The sequence below is a fragment of the Curcuma longa genome, chromosome 10, assembly GCF_044706935.1.
Source record: "Curcuma longa cultivar G26 ecotype Majalengka, Jawa Barat chromosome 10, ITB_CL_G26_1.1, whole genome shotgun sequence".
NCBI classification, from domain to species: Eukaryota; Viridiplantae; Streptophyta; class Magnoliopsida; order Zingiberales; family Zingiberaceae; genus Curcuma; species Curcuma longa.
Window position 1 is genome coordinate 10,038,232 of NC_133870.1, and position 18,610 is coordinate 10,056,841.

The 18,610-nt window shown below is 35.3% G+C and overlaps 2 protein-coding genes and 1 pseudogene across 3 annotated transcripts; 1 reads left to right on the forward strand and 2 right to left on the reverse strand.

The window, feature by feature from the left end:
• Positions 1 to 234: 234 nt before the first annotated feature.
• Positions 235 to 4,001, forward strand: LOC141835926 (F-box protein SKP2A-like). The gene is made up of 5 exons (XM_074723330.1): positions 235 to 484; positions 675 to 942; positions 2,701 to 3,052; positions 3,131 to 3,272; positions 3,390 to 4,001. The coding sequence occupies exons 2-5, from the start codon at positions 692 to 694 to the stop codon at positions 3,755 to 3,757; spliced, it is 1,113 nt and encodes a 370-aa protein (XP_074579431.1). The 5' UTR covers positions 235 to 484; positions 675 to 691; the 3' UTR covers positions 3,758 to 4,001.
• Positions 4,002 to 4,600: 599 nt separating this feature from the next.
• Positions 4,601 to 13,848, reverse strand: LOC141835927 (ras-related protein RABC1). 2 transcript variants are annotated; one of them, XM_074723332.1, is made up of 7 exons: positions 13,659 to 13,848; positions 13,424 to 13,601; positions 12,941 to 13,009; positions 11,783 to 11,848; positions 8,611 to 8,732; positions 8,177 to 8,305; positions 4,601 to 5,037 (listed from the first exon to the last, which is right to left on the reverse strand). In XM_074723332.1, the coding sequence occupies exons 2-7, from the start codon at positions 13,560 to 13,562 to the stop codon at positions 4,927 to 4,929; spliced, it is 636 nt and encodes a 211-aa protein (XP_074579433.1). In that variant the 5' UTR covers positions 13,563 to 13,601; positions 13,659 to 13,848; the 3' UTR covers positions 4,601 to 4,926. The 2 variants fall into 2 exon arrangements, with proteins under 2 accessions (XP_074579433.1, XP_074579434.1); XM_074723333.1 differs by having other exon boundaries at positions 13,424 to 13,582; positions 13,659 to 13,807.
• Positions 13,849 to 15,093: 1,245 nt separating this feature from the next.
• LOC141835503 (BTB/POZ domain-containing protein At2g13690-like) overlaps positions 15,094 to 18,610 on the reverse strand; it is a 5,329-nt pseudogene continuing 1,812 nt past the window's right edge.

The window sequence follows — 18,610 nt, forward strand, 5'->3', positions numbered from 1 at the left end:
TTAAAATTATAATAAATCTATTCCTCGACTGATCCTTGCTCCTCACGTCACGTATCACGCTGCCTCGATTACCGCCACGTGTCCTGTCGCATCCCGTCCGTTCCCAGTTCCGTTCCGACGGCCTTCACTTCGCTCTCTGTTCCTCTTGCACCTATAAAATCTTACCCTCCAACGAGTGTCCGCCACCTCAGCGAGTAAGCCTCGGGGTGCTTTTTTTGCTTTTTTCATTCCTTGCGCGTGTTCAAAATGCGCGAAGCGTCCTCAAGCTCCTCACCGTGCGAATCCATCCATCGATCGATCGATCCCTATCGCTCCCATTTCTTCTCCTTCCTCAGACGCATCTCCTACTCGTTCGACGGCGAATTTGACCATCCGTCTTCGATTCCTTGAGGGTCTCCAGATTTGAAGGCCTCGCTCTCCCTCTTGGAAGTATCCGCTTCGTTTGGCCGTCGGGGGCAAACGAACAGGAGCCGGGCGAATCGAGGTTTGCTCTTATCTTCTTTTAGTGTTTGAATCATCGCTGCTTGTTGCTTGCACTCGGATAGTTGTTGAGTGTTTGTTTCTTGTTGATTCGTTCATGAGCTTGAATTGAGTTGGGAACTTTAGGGGAGATGAATAAGATATAGAGCTTTGCAGTCGCTGTTTTTTACTTTTGGATTGGTGTTCGCGTGCAGGTTGGGTTAGTGCTGATATGGGTGGTGGCAATCCAGAAACTGTGAATTTGGAGGTCTGCTTCAGGAGCCTTATGGTTGCCGGCGGCAGCCAAGAGAAGGCGGAGAGGTCAATGGTGGTTATGCAAGGTTGGAAGGACCTTCCTGTGGAGCTGCTGCTTCGAATCCTCTCGCTCGTGGGTGATGATCGCACTATGGTTGTGGTTTGTGGTGTTTGCAAAGGGTGGAGAATTGCTCTGAGCCTGGGGCTTACAAATCTCTCGCTAGCATGGTACTGCTGATTTTTTTTTTTCATTATTTTTTTCTCTATATTTTGTTTGTTCCGAATTGCTGCTCTCTTCGGCTTCTTGTGCACACGCATAAGAACTCATATATTTCGCTAGAGAGGTAGGTGTGGTAATGAGATGGCCTAGCGTTGATCTCTAGTTAGTTACCTGCTCATTTACCTTCTGCAATTATAATCACTTCAGAGCAAATTATTGGAAAATCCACCCATCTCAACAGCATCATCCTTTCAAGTGATCCCAAGGAACATGTGGCACCCCAATTGATGAAGGTTTCGCAATAGCAAGCGGTGACCTTGCAACTATGGTTCCCTTCTTCAACTCCTTGTTGATAGAGAAGAGCCATGAGGTTAATGGAATGTTGGCAATGATGATGTTGTGGTTGATACGGAAGTGTTTGGTCCCCATATCTCACTGATCATGGAGACAATGATTTATGTGATGACCTGGTGAATGGCCATGCTCATGCAAAATGACAGCCTACTTGATTGACGAGGATGAAGAAGGCTACTACCACCAGGGTCATAAAAGTTTCACTGAACAAGTAGCTGACATAGTATACTTGGTATGATGAAACAAAAGGATTCTCTACTGTTTAAGCTACAATCAATCAGTTAAGCATAAACAGCAACAAAAAGAAGCCAACCTAGCTGTTTGATCTGAGAAACTACAGGAGAGTAAGCCATTGCAGAAACTTCAGTATATATTAGTGCATGAGACAGTTGAGGAGCTTATTGTTCTTTGATATAGGTGAATATCCTATGAGCACAAGATACAGATATTAAGATCCCATTAAGAGTAAGACAATGCACACTGAAGACTATGCCAAAACCTAATAATTTAGTCTGAACAAAAAAAACTTAATAATTTAGCAATGAGATTTGATTTCCTATGTCCATGTGATAATAAAAGCCTACCTAGTATAATGTATTAAAGTTGAATGCGAGTAGACTAATGTGTGACCAAACAGAATCTTGTTTCTTTCTTTTTTTTTTTCTCTTTTTCTTTTGTTTTTGAAGAACATATTAGAATCTCTGTTTTTCATCTCAGTGCATTAGGGACATGACCTTTTATAGAACACAATAGCGGAATAAGGTGTGTATCGTATGCAATATAGTTTGGGACACTTGTAGTTGGTGTAATGACAAAAGTGATTAGTTTTTTTCTAGATAGCATATAGTGGAAGCTCTCAATCCCCCATTTAACGAAGGCAGGTTGAACCCAAGACATTGGCAACAAGGGCTTGTTGGTACCTTAATAATGATTTTTTAAGAAGCCATGTGACCTAGTGGTCACAGGTTCGAGTTGCAGAAACCACCTCTTACAATGCAGGGTAAGACTATGTATAATAGACTCTTCCCCTAGTTGGTACACCGGGCTGTCTTTTATCATTTTTTAAGACCCTGTTGCTTAATTAGTTACTGTGAAAAAACTCTCTAGTTTGTTTTTTCTTCTGGATGATGCATATAATGGATGCATTTATTCATGTTTTCTCAAATGATTTGGGTGATTGAAACCATGGTTTCAACAAGTGCTGATTAGGTTTCTCTTGGTGGACAACCCTCTGGTTCCAATGATTAGTTGAGCCTTGGATCAAAATTCCTTGGCCTTTTGGAATAGACCTTAATTTGTTTTCCACTAGTTGGTTCTCTCTTAAACTACTCACCATTGGTTGAATTCATTGAGAACATTTTGTCCGTGTAAGACTATATTTTTTATAAAATTCAATTTTTCTGCTATTGCAGGTGCAAAAATAACACGAACAATCTCGTGCAGTCACTTGTCCCTAAGTTATCAAAGCTGCAAGTTCTCTCTCTTCGGCAAAATTACAGATCTCAACTTGAGGACAATGCTGTTGAGATTATATCTAAGCACTGCCATGAATTAAGGGATTTAGACCTTAGCAAAAGTCAGAAACTAACTGACCGTTCATTGTATGCTTTGGGCCATGGATGCCCCTACTTAACAAAACTCAACATAAGTGGATGTTCAGGTTTTACTGATACTTCCCTTGAATATCTGGCAAGATGCTTTAAAAATTTAAAATACTTGAATCTTTGTGGATGCGCAAAAGCTGCATCTGACCGAGCTCTGCAGGTTGGTATCTTCATCTATATCTATCATATGTTATTTCTTTAAAAAAAAATTCCTCAAGCTTCTAAATTCCCTCTGCAGGCTATTTCATGCAATTGCAATGCCCTACAGTCATTGAATCTTGGTTGGTGTGAGGGCGTCAGTGACAAGGGAGTTATCAGTTTGGCAGCAGGTTGCCCTGATCTCCAAGCTTTGGATTTGTGTGGTTGTGTCCTCATCACTGGTAATTCGTCTGATCTGAACAGTCTGATAACTCTAGTCAAATTCATCTTGGGAGAACAAATCTCATGCAATATAACAATTGATGTCTATTGTTGATGAACTATTTGCTTGTTTTCAGATGAGAGTGTGGTCGCATTGGCAAATGGTTGCCCGCGACTAAGGTCCCTCGGCCTGTACTACTGCCAAAACATCACCGACAGAGCCATGTACTCGCTAGCCGATAGTCTTGTAAGTAGCAAGCATAGACCATGGAAAATCAGAAAAGGTGACCAGAGTGGGCTGATGAACCTCAATATCAGCCAGTGCACTGCCTTAACGCCGCCGGCTGTTCAAGCCGTCTGCAACTCATTTCCAGAGCTGCATACTTGTCCTGAGAGGTATTCGCTCCTTATTAGTGGCTGCCTCAGTCTTACCTCTGTGCACTGTGCTTGTGCTACCCAAGTTAACCGTGCCAATAGATCTGCATTTCCAAATCATGCTTACTGAAGATCATGATGAATATTTAAGACGCAAAAGTTTCCGCACAGAGAAAATTGAAGGTCAAAAATATTACCTGTGAATAAGAAAAATTCAGTGAGGTTTTGCATCGTGGATTCGAATATCCACATTGCTTTCTTTCACTTCTATTCTGGAATCAGTTTGTAATCTCAAAATTAGACGCAAATGCTTGGAACAAGGAGTCTGTTTTTCCTTGTTTGAGTATCAATGAACTCTAGTTCTTAAGTTGTTAGTTCTTGCATTACTTGTTTGCTGATAACTCCCTTAATTAGAGCTGAGTATTCGATTAAAATCGAATCGAACCAAATTAATAAAAATCAAATCGAATTAAATTTTTTTGAACTAATCGAATTGATCAAATTTTCAAATAAAAATTGAATTGATAAAATATTAATTAATTTAATTTTTAATTGAAATAATTAAAATTTTTAAATATTATAAAAAAATTTATTAATTATTTAAAAATTTATTAATTTATTTTAAATTTTAAAAATTATTTTTTATTTTAATTAATTTAATTTATTCAATTTAATCAAATAAAAAAATTTAAAATTCAAATCAAATCAAATTTTTTTTAAAAAATAATAGAAATTTTAAAATAACTAAATCAAAATTTTAAATTCAATCGATTTAATCAAATTTTTATTCACCCCTACCTTCAACATTATGTATGATGAATTTTAAGAACTTGAACCCTCCAAATGAGTTGCTAAAGTAGACCACCTCAAGCGAATAACATGAGTATGTATAGCATGAATTTTAGCATGAATGTACTTGAACCCTCCATTGAGTGTGTTGCTACATTCATGCTACAATTTTCATACTACCTCAAGCGAATAAATATAGCTGGGTTTCTTAAAGCAATTTTCAATAGGACATTGTACTTCACAAAGATCGCCTAAGAAGTCAATTAATATCGCCATATTTGTATCATTTTCTTTCACACAAGTAACATTTGAACTTTGACAGGACCATGACCATGACCATAAATAAGACAACAGACACGACAACTATATTAAGAATCCTGCATTCCAGAACTTAAGTGTGCTTGTTCACAACAGCAGTGTAAAACGGTGTGTGTAGCATCGTCAACCACCCAACCCAATGGGTATATGTATCACCATCAACCACCCCATGACCGGAGCCAGAGTCGATCGTCAACAGCAGCTGCTGCTTGTGGACGCAGCAGCTTCAGATGGCTTTTGCTTGAAAATATTCTTCTTGACATCTGCCGAACCCTCAGCACACAGGCTAGGGGTGTCCAAGATCTGCATAGACAATGGCAGGACTCAGTTGTGTCATATCTTTATGGACAAACAAAGACAAATCACATCCCAAAGCAAATAACTTAAAAAGAACAATGGAAAACAACACACAAAAAAGGAGTAACAGGAGAGTGTGCCATTGAGTAGTTCCACCCTCTCTATTATGTCCTACTCTGGAGATGGCTCAACTTGTAAATACATATGCTACCAGAAGAAGCAATAGTCTGTATCAAAAGTGACAAATTGTGATAACTAAGGCCAATTTATTTGGTTTGGAGATGAAAAAATTGATAACAGGGCCAGAAAACACCAATTGGCATTGCAAGGCCTTGTAGGAGGTTGAGTTCCACCACAAACATCCATTTAAGTGAAGAAAAAGAAAGAAAAAAAAATCAAATTGTATTATCTTACTTCTACTCTATTTCATTTATCTTGTTTATTAACACAGAAGCAAGAGTAAATAAACAATACCGCTTTCTTTTTAGGGCTGATTAAATGCTTAAACTTGTTTTTGCCCCTTTTCCATCCAATTTGCACAGAATAAAATAAGTGGATGAAATTAAATTCCTCACACTTGTCTACTTCCTCCAAGTAAATAAGAGAAATTGATAATTTTATTTCTTTTCCTTTCTTTGGCCTCCTACGTTTGTCCAACTCAAGGAAAAGAAGGTAAATAAACTTTCTTTTAACTCCAAATACCTTCATCCAATAACTTATAGACAAACAAGGATAATGCAAAAAAAAAGAAGAAGTATATATTAGTTCTATTACTTGGTCACCCTATTCTTCACTATCACACAAGATTAGCAAAAATTAATCTGAAGGGAGGAATATGCAGAAATAAGAGAAAGAGGTTAAGACTTAAGATAATAAAAAGAGGTGAAGAGAAAGAGAAAAGAGGTGAAGAGAAAAAGAGAAAATAGTGGAGAAGATAAAAAGTGTAAAAAATGCACAACAAATGATAATAAATGCACAAATTAATTTTGCAAAACTCCCAAAATAAATTTAAAAATTTGAAGCACCCCTAGGGATGTTCCTATACGAATAGGTATTACCCTAGGGAGGACCTGAACAACCATACTATATAAAACAGCACTGCCAGCGCGATTTCATATAGTAACGTTCTTCAGGCGCTTCAAATTTTTAAATTTATTTTGGGAGTTTTACAAAATTAATTTGTGCTTTTTTTACCATTTTTTGCACATTTTATCTTCTCCACTATTTTCTCTTTTTTCTCTTCACAATCTTCTCCATCCCTTTACTAAGGCTTTGCAAATTGCAAGTATAGAAAATAGGGTGGAAGAAGAAATACAAAAGATAGAAGATGCTAACAATAGATGTGTAATTTTTCCACCACATTTCCTTTAGACGATGGAAAATGGAAATTATTTAGTTGTTCCTAATCTTTGTTTCTCTAGGAGAACACTATAAGGATGAAAATTTATCTGCAAATGAAACATGACAATATGAAACGTGTCATTTACTGAAACACCATAACATCTTATAACCAATAATCTAATTTGGGACCATAGTTTTAAAAACCACTCAAACCTGCTTAGGCCGCATAACATTAGCTATATTTGGCATGTGGTTTGCATGTACTAAAGAAGATAAATATTTTGGAGATAAATATAAATCATTTCAAACGATCTTAATGCTTACCACAATACTCCACCATATAAATTATATTTGTTACGGTTCAATTCACGATTTACAACATTTATATTTTTTAAATGTTTAAAAATTTATAAATATGAAAAAAATTAAAAATTTAAAAAAAACGTAAACTTATTTAAGTTGTCTATGTATCCATTTAGGGCATAAGAGAATTAAAGCCCACGTAATTTGTTAGTTCCTTCAGTATCAAAATCTTTTACCTGATCCTTGAAAGTTGCATTCCTTGTTATTTATTTATTTTTTGCAACTTTCGCCCAATCATCAAGTAGCGTTTGAGCTTCCAAAGAGTCAAAAGTTAAAGTAGATCAAGAAAAATATTATACTCAACCCTAAACTATCTCCGTTTTTTGATGCCAATGGGTTTTTTATCCAATATTATTATTATATTTTAGCTTGATGAGGCATATATATATCATATAAATTATATTTTTTAATCAATTTTGTATGTTTGACGATAGTCTTTACTATATATATAATTTTATTATTAAACAAATTATATCCCTTGGCAAATTATTATTGAATATATCATACAAGTCAAATATTCTCTATAAACTCAATAAATTAGGTGTTAAATGGATAAAAAAAATAGAATAATATCAATGAGTAACCTATTAAGAGAGTTAAATAGGATTAATAAATTTAATGAGTTAAAGGTAAATTAGTCTCACATTAGAAAATTCAAGACAAATAAGTTAAAAAAATAGGCTTCAATAGAAAGGTGGAATAGTCCCATATTGAAAATGTTAAAGCAAATGACTTGATTTATATTGAACCACAATATTAATATCATTAAAATATTATAAATATTATTAAATGAAGGTTCTCATAGAAAAAAATTAAATAAATTTAAGAAATTAGAGTTTAAAAAAAAATAGTTCATCTAGGGCCCGACCCTTAACTAGCCCGTCTTTCGACCGGCCGTTATGGTTCCGGTCCATTGACCCCTGTTCTGTTTCAGACCTAGCTTGTCGTCAAGCCTACATACACTATGAATTCAATCCACCACATTACTGCCTCCATAGACTTTTCTTGGCCCATATTCATGAGATTATGTTCCTTTCTTCCTCTCCGCATCTTATCTTCCCTTCATTTTTTTTTTTTTATCTCCCATATTTCACACAAAGCCTTAGAAAAAGTGCCCTTCTGTCCTTAACCCAAGTTAAAAAGCAACAAGTAGGAGAAACAGGCAATTAGAGATAATGATGCTTAGAAGGGCACTTAGATCAGCCTTCTGTTTCATTGACTACACATTGGGTGCATTGCTAAGATACAGCACTTGATTCAATTATTTTCTGCAAGTGCTAAAGTTGATAATAGGAGTTAACAATGTGAACAACAAACATGAAATGATATGGTTATTGCATGACTAGTAGGAGTGAAGTTCCATATAACCTAAATGCTCTGAAAGATCATGCTGTTCACTAAAGAAATCTGCAAATAACACTAATACTTGGCCAAGACAAACCTTCAAGACAAGCTCCTCAAAGCATTGTTCCACGTTAACACGGGTCTTTGCGCTACACTCTAAGAACAAACATCCATATTCTCTTGCAAAATCAATGCCTTCTTTCTTGCTTACAACTCTCTCACTTTCCTGTGAATAAAAAAAAACATCACTAACTAGCAACAACAACAACAATAACAACCGAATTTTATCCCACTAGGTGGGGTCCGCTAATTAGCACAAAGTTTAATAAATCCATTTATTGAACATTTGCCATAGTTTAACGTTGTTTGGCAACCTAACGCAACCCTCCTTCTTTAGCCGGGCTTGGAACCGGCCATGACAGGGTTAATTCGTCTAAGCGGAGTATTTTCAATAATTTCAAAATATAATAAAATGATCAACGATGATCATGATGGACAAACGCAATTCCAGAGACATTAAAGCACAATCACCTTGTCAACCTTGTTCCCCACAAGCATCTTAACGCAATCCTGATTAGTTGAATATTGATCAATTTCCTTGGCCCATACATCAGCAAGATCGGTGAAGGTGTCCCTGCGTGTCACGTCGTAAACTGAAAAATATTGGAAAAATGGAACTTCAGAAAGATCATTTGATAAAAGGAAAGCCATGAATGTCAATAACATGAAAAAGACGACAAACAACAATGAATGAAAAATAGAAAATGTAGAAACATTATTAAATTGAGGGAAGAAATATTGTGTGGTTAATAATGAAATACAGTATAAGTACCTAATGGAACATTGTAACTTAGAACCATTACATCACATTTATCTAACAAATGTAAAACCTTAGAACTAAAATACCTGATGAACTTAATACCTCTAACATTTCTCCAAATGGAGTATAGGTACCATCTCTATCCAACTTATTAGATGAAATACAAAGTGATCTCACAAACAAAATAGTAAAATGATACTACTGTAGCTTCTTGAAGATGTGAAACTCTGGATTAATATTCAAAGAGTTGAGGCCTGGACCAAAGTTGATGACATCGTCAAAAGAGATCTTGAAAAGATGAAGTTGGTCATAATATTTTGAAGATTTGATATAATCTTCTCCTTAACTTACCCACAAACAAAAAATACCACAGGATTTTGAAATCTATGAGGATGAAAATGACAACGTGAGAATTTTTTAGTAAAATAAATAATCTAGTCTAAGAGAGAGGAATGCCAAGAGATGATAAGTTTCAAATCATTTTACTTTGAGAGGGAGAAGATGTTAAAACAAAATGGTATTTGCACCGACTTCAAGAGAAGTTTTGCTGGAAATGACGAACAATAAATCATGTACATAAAACAAATGGGGATAAGGAAACAGAAACTAGTGATTGGTCGATAAGACAAAGACAGGAGAAAACTTGAAGATTGTAATGATAAATGCTTCATATTTGACACTTTTTCTTATTTACAATTGCCATCTCTCTCTCTAACATTAACTCTAACTGATAATCTCCATGTTCCAAAATTATCATTTTTTTCCAAATAACCTTCTAATGTCTTACCATAATCAAGTTATTTGGTGAAAACAATGGAAAAAAAATCTTCCATTTTTAGAAAATAAAAATAAAAATAATATTAATTAAGTTGTTTGCTGAAATAATTTGACTGACTAAAATTAGCTAAATTAAATAATCTTTCTTTTTTGTCTTTAAAGAAATAAACACCCATTTGAATTAAACCAATTTTTTGGCTTCTTTTAATTTTAAAAAAAATTGAAATGATATTCATTTTATGAAACTGAGGAACTGAAATAATTCAAAAGAAATTTAAAATTTGAAAAAGGAGGCAAATGTCCATTTACTTTTATAGGTTACTTTTTAAATTTAAACATTGACAAAATCAATCAATTAGATTTTATTTGTGAAATAGTTTGATAGAAAAAATTATAGAATTAAATTGTTTTCTTTTTTAAAAAAGACAACTACCAACTAAATTAAAATAGATATATGTGTTTTAGTTTTACCCAAGGCCCAGGGACTCAATAAGATTGTGTTGATACTCTGTGGTCTAGAACAAGTGTCTTTCCAGTTAATTCACTCCTAAAATGTCATAGTTGCATAGCCATTATCTTCCCAAGAAAACTGCCCAGCATCTTTCCAGTGTAAATTATAAGACAAATTACAAGGCTTAATTAAAATATGTCTAGTAAAGTTTAGATATTTCATGTAGTTGTTTGTTTTACAAATTGGTATTTCATAAAAAATTCAACATGAAAGATGAGGATTAAAAAACCCTATCTCATGGAAACAGAATGAACACCATAAGTTTTATGTTGCCAATGAAGAAAGTCATGATTCCCACTAAAGAAGAGCTTTTTCATATTCTAGAGCATTGAGCCAAAGACAAACCCAGAGAAATAAATTAAAGGAACAGTTCAGAATGTGGACAGTGGATGAATTCGTGCACCATTAGCATGGTAGTACTGCTCGCATGAAAGGATTTTTTATGTCAGACTTAACTTTTGTGTCCAAACATCTGTGTCTGCTCCAAGAAATCAAACAGACTAGCCTTGCAACATTAATGTCAATACAAGTGATTTAACTAATGCCAATGTCTAGATCTATCTAAACCAAGCCTCATCTGAACACTGAAAGTGTTGCACTTCAACGAATTGAAGGAATATACACCATGCAAGCATAAAACTCTAACAAAAAGATACATTGAAATACAAATTTTCTTTACTGTAAAAAAAGCAGCATAGGATGGTGTCAAAGGAGAAAGAAAAGGTAATACACTTCCTCCTAAGGGATTGGGGAATCCCAGTTTGCCTATGGAGAAAAATATTTGTCACTTTACCACCGAACCACCAGAGACATTGGTAAATATGTTTTTTGTTAAATTACCTAAATATTTCTAACCTATTTTCTTAAGGATAGCAAAAAAAAACAATTTTCTGTAAGAATGCATCGAAGGTTTAAAGGGACTAATTTCATTATATGAACAATGCTAAATCCCTTTTCTCTTCCCATCTCTCGTCTCGACCCTGAACACCCTGCTTTGCCCTAATCATCAACCTAGACCAGCATCTGCGACACCCTTGACAACTTGCTCTTCACTGAGGCCCCCATTGGTTGTTCTCTGGCCTTTGATGATTGTCTATTGTGAGTGGGAGATGTTGGCTGGAGGCACCTTCTTCACACAGTGTTGATTCTGTTCTATTACGGTGGAAGAACTGAATGGGATACTGGTATCAGTCTATTCATATTTGGAGTTGACAAGACTACCTTTGTTGTAGCCATCATTCCCAGTTTACTTGGGGATGTAACTCACCAAATTTAAGGATATAGAAAAGGTAGGCGAGGTCTTCACCAAAACCTTCTACAAACCAGAACATGAGGATCTATTTCAAATTTAGTCAGTCAAGTGGATTAAGGGAGAGGTTTAGGTTTAAATACTAGCAGATTTAAACTCAAGTGGACAACGTGAAAATTTTTCATCAGGCAAAGTTAAACTACACTATCCCTCAGGGGTAAATTGTACTGAACCCAAGGAAATAAGATAAAATAATATTATAGTTTAATTGGAAAGTTTTCCTGACAGATCTAATGTAAAAGGATAATAGACTACAATTTTTATAGTATGACAAATGGCTCCATACCCATGATGACGCCTTGTGCTCCTCTGTAGTATGAACTTGTCAAAGTTCTAAACCTCTCCTGTCCAGCTGAAAAATAGAAAGTTTTAATTCTATTCATAAAAAATTACAGCACAGAACTTACTGAATCTTGAATGGACATTGAAATCTCAAACACAGAGGTTCTAGTTGTTGGAATAACTACTCAATGAGGATAGGCAAGATTATAAATGAGCCTATTCATTTATCTTATGGAGCTTAAAAGGGATGTTGAAGCTTGTTTATTAAAAAATTTATCAAGCTTGAGCCAACCTCAAGCTATTACTGAGCCCAATATTGACAAGGTCAATTCAATAGATGAAACTTAACATATTCAAGATAATTTGGAAATCTAAAATTTGTAAGATAATAAACACAAATTTTATCATAAATATATAGAGGTATTATACTCTTTATATATTTGAATAAAAAATAAAAGAAACAGCACCATGAAAGAGTCTTAGACAAGTCTGCAATCACAAGCTTTATTAAACAAATATTAACAAGTTGAGCATGCTAACATCCAAGCTTGTATATATATATATATATAGGCATAGCACAGATGGTGGGCGCATGACATTTCTGGTGTAACAGTCAGGGGTCGAATCTCACAAAAACTCACGACCTGCGATTCACCCCACCATGCGCCTCCTGCCCATATACCTGAATTTACCTCCCTCCATATCCGTGGAGCCGGCTCTAAGGGGGCTACTGAGGTGGTGGATCCACCTTTTTTTTTGTTTATTATATATTTTTTCCATACCAACGGAAATAGCAAGCTAAGTACCTAGCTTATTCAAGAACATTTTATTCATTCACAGCCATAAGATAGCTATGTAGTAAAGAAAAATTGTCTTGTTGGGGAATAGATAGTAAAAAGTACAGGCTTTTATTTCCACTATATCATACAATATAAGGTGTTTTTGTTAAGATTCCAAAATTTGATCCCCTAATTTATTTTTCCTCTTACTATATATTCATTACGTCAAATGATTGAGACCACAGGCATAAAACATTCTCAATGAGGAAGTGAAGGAACAACAATCTAAAAAGAGAGATACTTCCTAAGCTTAGTAATTTCAAATTTGTAACAACACAAATGCAAATTTTACGCATTCATAAGACACTAGTACCAAATAATACCTGTATCCCACACTGCAAGCTTAAGCTTCTTTCCACCTAATGTAACCATCTTTACTTTGAAGTCCACTCCTGTATTGAAAAATTGAAACTAATGAAACAAAGTGTCAACGGAATAAACATTAACAAAAATTAGATAAATCTATGATCTATCAGAGAGAAAAAAAATCCTCAATTTCTTCAAAAGAATCAAAATCAAGTAATTTCTCCTAAGAAAGTGAAAGAAAGTACCAGAACCTAATTGAACAGTATCTCTCAGTGGTGGCCAGAAAAGGATTATACGCACATTTCATCCTACTGATTACATAAGTTCAATACAAAACGAAGTGACAATAAATCGGCAGCACAATTAGATGCTAATTCACGACACTCGATAAAGATTCTGGTAACATACTTGAATTTTTCAAACTGTCCCCACTGTTATCTCTATCCTGCTAATTTTAGCAAAAAATTATCACCAAAAAGAAGAAGATAGTAATACGACACCTATAGTGGGAGAAAGATCCTCGAAAGAGTCCGAAGTAAACCTAAGCAGAAGGCTGCTCTTTCCCACGCCCGAATCTCCGATCATCAACAACTTGAACAAGTAGTCGAACTCCGGTTGACTCGAGGAAGACGAATCCATTGACTTGCGATCCGAACCTCCTAGATGATGACAAACAGACTAGGGCAACCAATAAACAAAAAACAAGATGAAAAAAATTCTACAATAGCAATGTACCTGGAGCAAGGAATTGAGTGGAAGCCGGAAGAAGACGGGAAGTTGAATCTGAAATGCTCGATCTGGAACAAACGATAGGCGACGGGATCCGATCAACTGCAGCAACGGGATCTGATCCACGAGGAGAGGATAGAGGAGAGAGAGAGAGAGAGAGGAATCGCGGTTGTGGGGCGGTGAAGAAAGCTACCGACTCGACTACCGAGAGACAGCGGCAGCGAAGCGGTGGATTATAAATAAAGAGAAATTCAAGTTGCTTTTTATAAAGTCGTCAATTTATTACAAATATACATTTTAACCTTTTTTTTAATTTTTTATATATAAAATAAAGCATGCCAGTTTTTTTTAATTATAATTATATTTTATTTTATTATAAATAAAATATTATTATATTAAAATATTTTTAAATTTAATTATATTTAATAATTTTATTTAAAACTGCTAAAAAATTTGGCCAATTAAGATCTAGGAGGGGTCTTTTAAAATTTAGTTGAGTTAAGCACAATAAAATCAAGATGTTAAAATATGTGTTTAAAATAATAATTCCAACGTTTAATTTCTGAATTTTTTCTAGTCAATTGATTCAAAAATAATTATTAGATATTAATGACTCTTTGGTCAGTTGACTGTAAGATGTCTCAACAATTATTAATTTGCAACAATGTACTTGATACATGTGCTTCTTCAATTAATTAAGTATGCAAATCAATCTACAACACTTTGTTATGGGTTCATCTTGTTAGGTCAAATTTCATCACATAAGCACTCCCTATTGAAGTTATATGTATATTAGAACTTCTAAGCGATCAGATTCCAATCAGATACTACATTATCAACCACTATATACAACAACAACAACAACAACAACAACAAAATCTTTATCCTATTAAGTATCGGCTAACATATATTTCCTCCCAAACTCTTCTATATCACAACCTCAAACAAGAGTACATTCTTCTTCTGCAGTTGAAAAGGTATCATCGCTATATATATTTTTCACATATAGATTTATTTTCACACACCTCATCAACAACAAGAGTACAACCATTATATATGACGACGACAACAACTAAGTCTTTGAGGGTATTGGCTTCAATTCTACCTCTAGTTTGTCAACATTGTACTTACACCTCACAACACTAGTGACACCTGAACCAGAAGAGATTATCTCTGCGCTTCCGAGGTTCTTACGATTTACGAATGACCTTTGCCGCCATATACTTCGAAAGCCTTGCTCAAATTTGGGCATTCAGTGCCATGCCTGGCAAAGCAGCCGAACCATTCCTCGAATAAAACCTGTTGTTGCTTCATTGTCAGTGTAAGAATAACTTGGCCTAGACTTTCCTCCAACATCCTCATATCTAGCCCTTTTGAGCAGTGCTGCAACCAGCTGAAATCTAGTAGCATAGGTCTAAACCATGAACGGAGAATGCTGAATCTGATCCCAGATACACTCTTGCTGATATCCGACTGAGTTCGTATTTCAAGTCTTTGTTTCTTTCCTGGTTATAGGTTGATCAATAGGAATTGAGTAGGAATCTTTAAAGAGATGCACCAGAGAATCTAAACAAGAAAGAGAAATATCATATAACCTCTCCTTGCCAAGTGCAACTAGGTTGTTTCAGTAAATTGAGCTCTCGGACAGGAGGCCATTCACTAAAGACCTCATCTCCTTTCTTGTGTTAGTGTTTGTTGCATTTGTGACAGACTGAATCAGACGCAGTGCAAGATCATCTGAGTAGTTACAATCGTGTGGATCTAAACGAGATAATACATCTTGGCACATTGCTTCATCAATTTTACACTTTGCGAACAACTTCTTCAACTTCTCTTCCTCTGCCTCAGTCCATGGAACAGCTTCAATATAACCGAGACAGAACCTCATACCTCTGTCAAACGTAATTGTTGTACGTACCTAAAGGACAAGAAACAATTAGTTCAAAACCAAAAACATAAGACAAGCATATTAAACTATCAAGCAAAAGATGTGTATTATCACAACTCCACATTACATTATCATAGTTTTCAATTGATGTACTAATGTGCTATTGGCATAGAGTACCAAATGTTATGTATTATACTAGTATCTATCAAGGTAGTTATCGCATGGAATGGTTTATTAAACTCTGAGCAAATTGTGAAATAGTTAAATGCTAACAAAGGTGTAGAAACATGGTCTTTAAGATGCAGCAATATAGATGGAAAGTCTTAAGCATCTTCATAAATTGAAATGCCAAATTACTTTTTAAGATCTTTTAAGAAATTATTCCATAGATGTATCATCATTCTCAGTTGCAAAACCCTATTTCATGTGCCACAGATATTATAGGGACACAGAACCATGAAAAATTCAGACAATTATCACTAGAATCTGCAGTGGGATATGACAACACACTCCAAATATGATCATGTAGGTAAAGCTTTGATTGGCACAAACAAACCACAATAGAATATGCCAAGTCTGACTCACAATCTGCACACTAAATCTCCAAGACTCAAATTACCTATTCAGTAACATCGATCAATGCAACACTTTAGAAGTGATAATTTTTAGATAACTGAAGGACCATAAGAAAGGTCCAAATCCACTAATGTAATGAGTGAATAAACATAACTCTATTGAAGAGCTCCACAATCTACAAATCTGCAAACATGGTTATTCATGTTTTAGTTGGTTACTAATTGCTTATAAGATGAAATTGACTGCTGCAAAACAATTAGTTCACTTCAACCATCATTGACAATGCCTTCAAAATAAAGTTTAACAACAACAAAGAAGAGAAACATAGTGCGACATTAATAGTCTAGTGATTAAGCTGTTCTTTTTTTTTTCTGGGTGGTACATGCGTTTTCTGAACATATCGCAAACACAATGGTTTTTGAAGCAAATAACTATGTCACTCAATAATCAGTAGTTTCATAATTTGAAATAGATACAAATGGCAATTTCCTTAATACCTGTAGCACCGATGGCAAAGTTATCTAGAAAGTGCAAGCTCTCTGTGTTCCTAAAGATTAAAAGCTAAAGATTAAAATGACATACTTACCTCCAAAATATCGACTGCTCAGGAGACCCCCCTGCCTTCGCAAGCCACCTTGTGTCATCTTTCGAATGCATCAGCTCAATTGTCTCCTTATACATCCACATCCTCTACACAGCTCCTTCTTACACTGAGCATCTGAGACCTCCCAACTAGAGTCTACTATCATAGCTGCTAAAACAATGGCTGCTTTCGCACAGAACCCTTGAATCCAGCTCCAAGATAAAGCATTCCCCTTTTTTGCCTTTCAAGTAAAGCCTCATATCCAAAGATCTCTCTCTTACACTAATTCTAGAGTTCGTCTCCGGCCTATCTGGAACAAAAGGCCGCTCCTTTGGCAGGGGATCTGGACATTCCGGCTCCGACTCAGCGGCCACCGTGGAGAAAGAGGCAGCGCCAGCAATCGCCGGAAGGGGGCCAAGGGGGGGGGGGGGGGGGGGGGGGGGGGGGGGGGGGCGAGAGGATCAACGGGAGAGACCCTACCGGGCGAGAGGATACGGCGAGGGTAGATGATGCCAAGTGGAGCTTGCCGCTGGGAGGCTTGTGCGGGGGCTTCGAAGGGCGCGGGTCGCAGTTGGGGGATGATCGGGACCGTCGGTGGTGTTCGGGGCTGTGAGGACGAAGGAGCGAAAGAGCAGCACCACGCCCGGAGGAGGCTGGCGCCACGGCGGCCGGCGGAGACAGATCTCCGGACTCCGCGATCCGCCATTGCTGCAAAGGGCGAAGAAAAAGAGAACAAAAAGTAGCACTGCGAGACTAGGGTTTGGCCTGCATATCCATCGGGAACTGTTTTCTTGCTCGCGAGTGGGCGGAGACGGAGAAGGAAGAAAGCCGTTGCAAAGGATGAGGATGACGACGATTATCCAACGACGACCGATTGGGTCCAAAGTACATTGTAAGTTGTTATGTTGAAAAAGGAATAGGTTCGAGACACGTGGAGAATAGTTACTACTGGTGTAGGAAGACACAGAGTTGACTTTTGGTTGACCGGACCGGATCGGAAACAGACCGCATTTGAAGGTAACTCATATTTCTTATTGGTGTTTTGACGTTATTGACCTTTAAATTTAATAAATGGAAAGGTGTCCCATAATTAATAATAAAAGTTTATTTTTAATTTTAATTTCTGAAAATTAAAATTTAAGAAATGTTTAGTCCGGTAGAAGATATTTTGTTTTAACTATAACTTTGATGATATTGGTGAGCTTGGTTGTCAAATTTTTAATTATGAATTTTATTTTAATTTAAATAAATCCAAATGAAATAAAATATTATTATATTAAAATAATCTCTACTTAATCAAGATTACTATAGTTTGCTATAATATTATTTAAATAATTTTGACCAAGTTGAAGTAATTTTGATAAATTAAAATATTTTTGATAAATTGATAATAGTTATGATTATAATTGGTATTTGGAATAGGAATATTTTTGGGATGAAAATATGATGATATGAGTTTTAATAATTTTTTTGAAAAAAAATACCTCATGAAAGTGTTTTTTATTTTTTTTATTTTTACACATATAATAAATAACATAATAGTTTTATCCTTGCATATTTCTAATATTCCTTGAATATTTTTAAGTTCATAAACTATTGTTTTATTTTTTTTCTAATTTTAAATTTTAATGTTGTTAAGATAATTTAGAAAATATAGATCCTTCTTACACTAATTTTAAATTCTAAAACCTTCTATTCTAGAGGTAGGAATGCATGTTAAGTAAGAAATATTTATAAATATTAAAATTTAGATAATTTATGAAATAAATTGAATGGAATACAAATTAGACAAAAAAATTTATCAAAATAACATATTCACTCGTAATTTAATATTCAAAATATTCCTCCGTGTTCTCCTCTTAGAGTCGTTTTAGTCGTATAATTTTAATTAAAACTGTTTTAAGATAGTAT

Bases quoted from the DNA above. Each gene is read 5' to 3' on its own strand.
- LOC141835926 (XM_074723330.1), top strand. From the start codon at position 692: ATGGGTGGTGGCAATCCAGAAACTGTGAATTTGGAGGTCTGCTTCAGG. The intron at 943-2,700 runs GTACTGCTGATT...CTGCTATTGCAG, and splicing joins ACAAATCTCTCGCTAGCATG to GTGCAAAAATAACACGAACA. The intron at 3,273-3,389 runs GTAATTCGTCTG...GCTTGTTTTCAG, and splicing joins TGGTTGTGTCCTCATCACTG to ATGAGAGTGTGGTCGCATTG.
- LOC141835927 (XM_074723332.1), bottom strand. From the start codon at position 13,562: ATGGATTCGTCTTCCTCGAGTCAACCGGAGTTCGACTACTTGTTCAAG. The intron at 13,010-13,423 runs GTGTCGTATTAC...TTTTCAATACAG, and splicing joins GGATCTTTCTCCCACTATAG to GAGTGGACTTCAAAGTAAAG. The intron at 8,306-8,610 runs GTGATTGTGCTT...TTTTATTCACAG, and splicing joins TGGGGAACAAGGTTGACAAG to GAAAGTGAGAGAGTTGTAAG.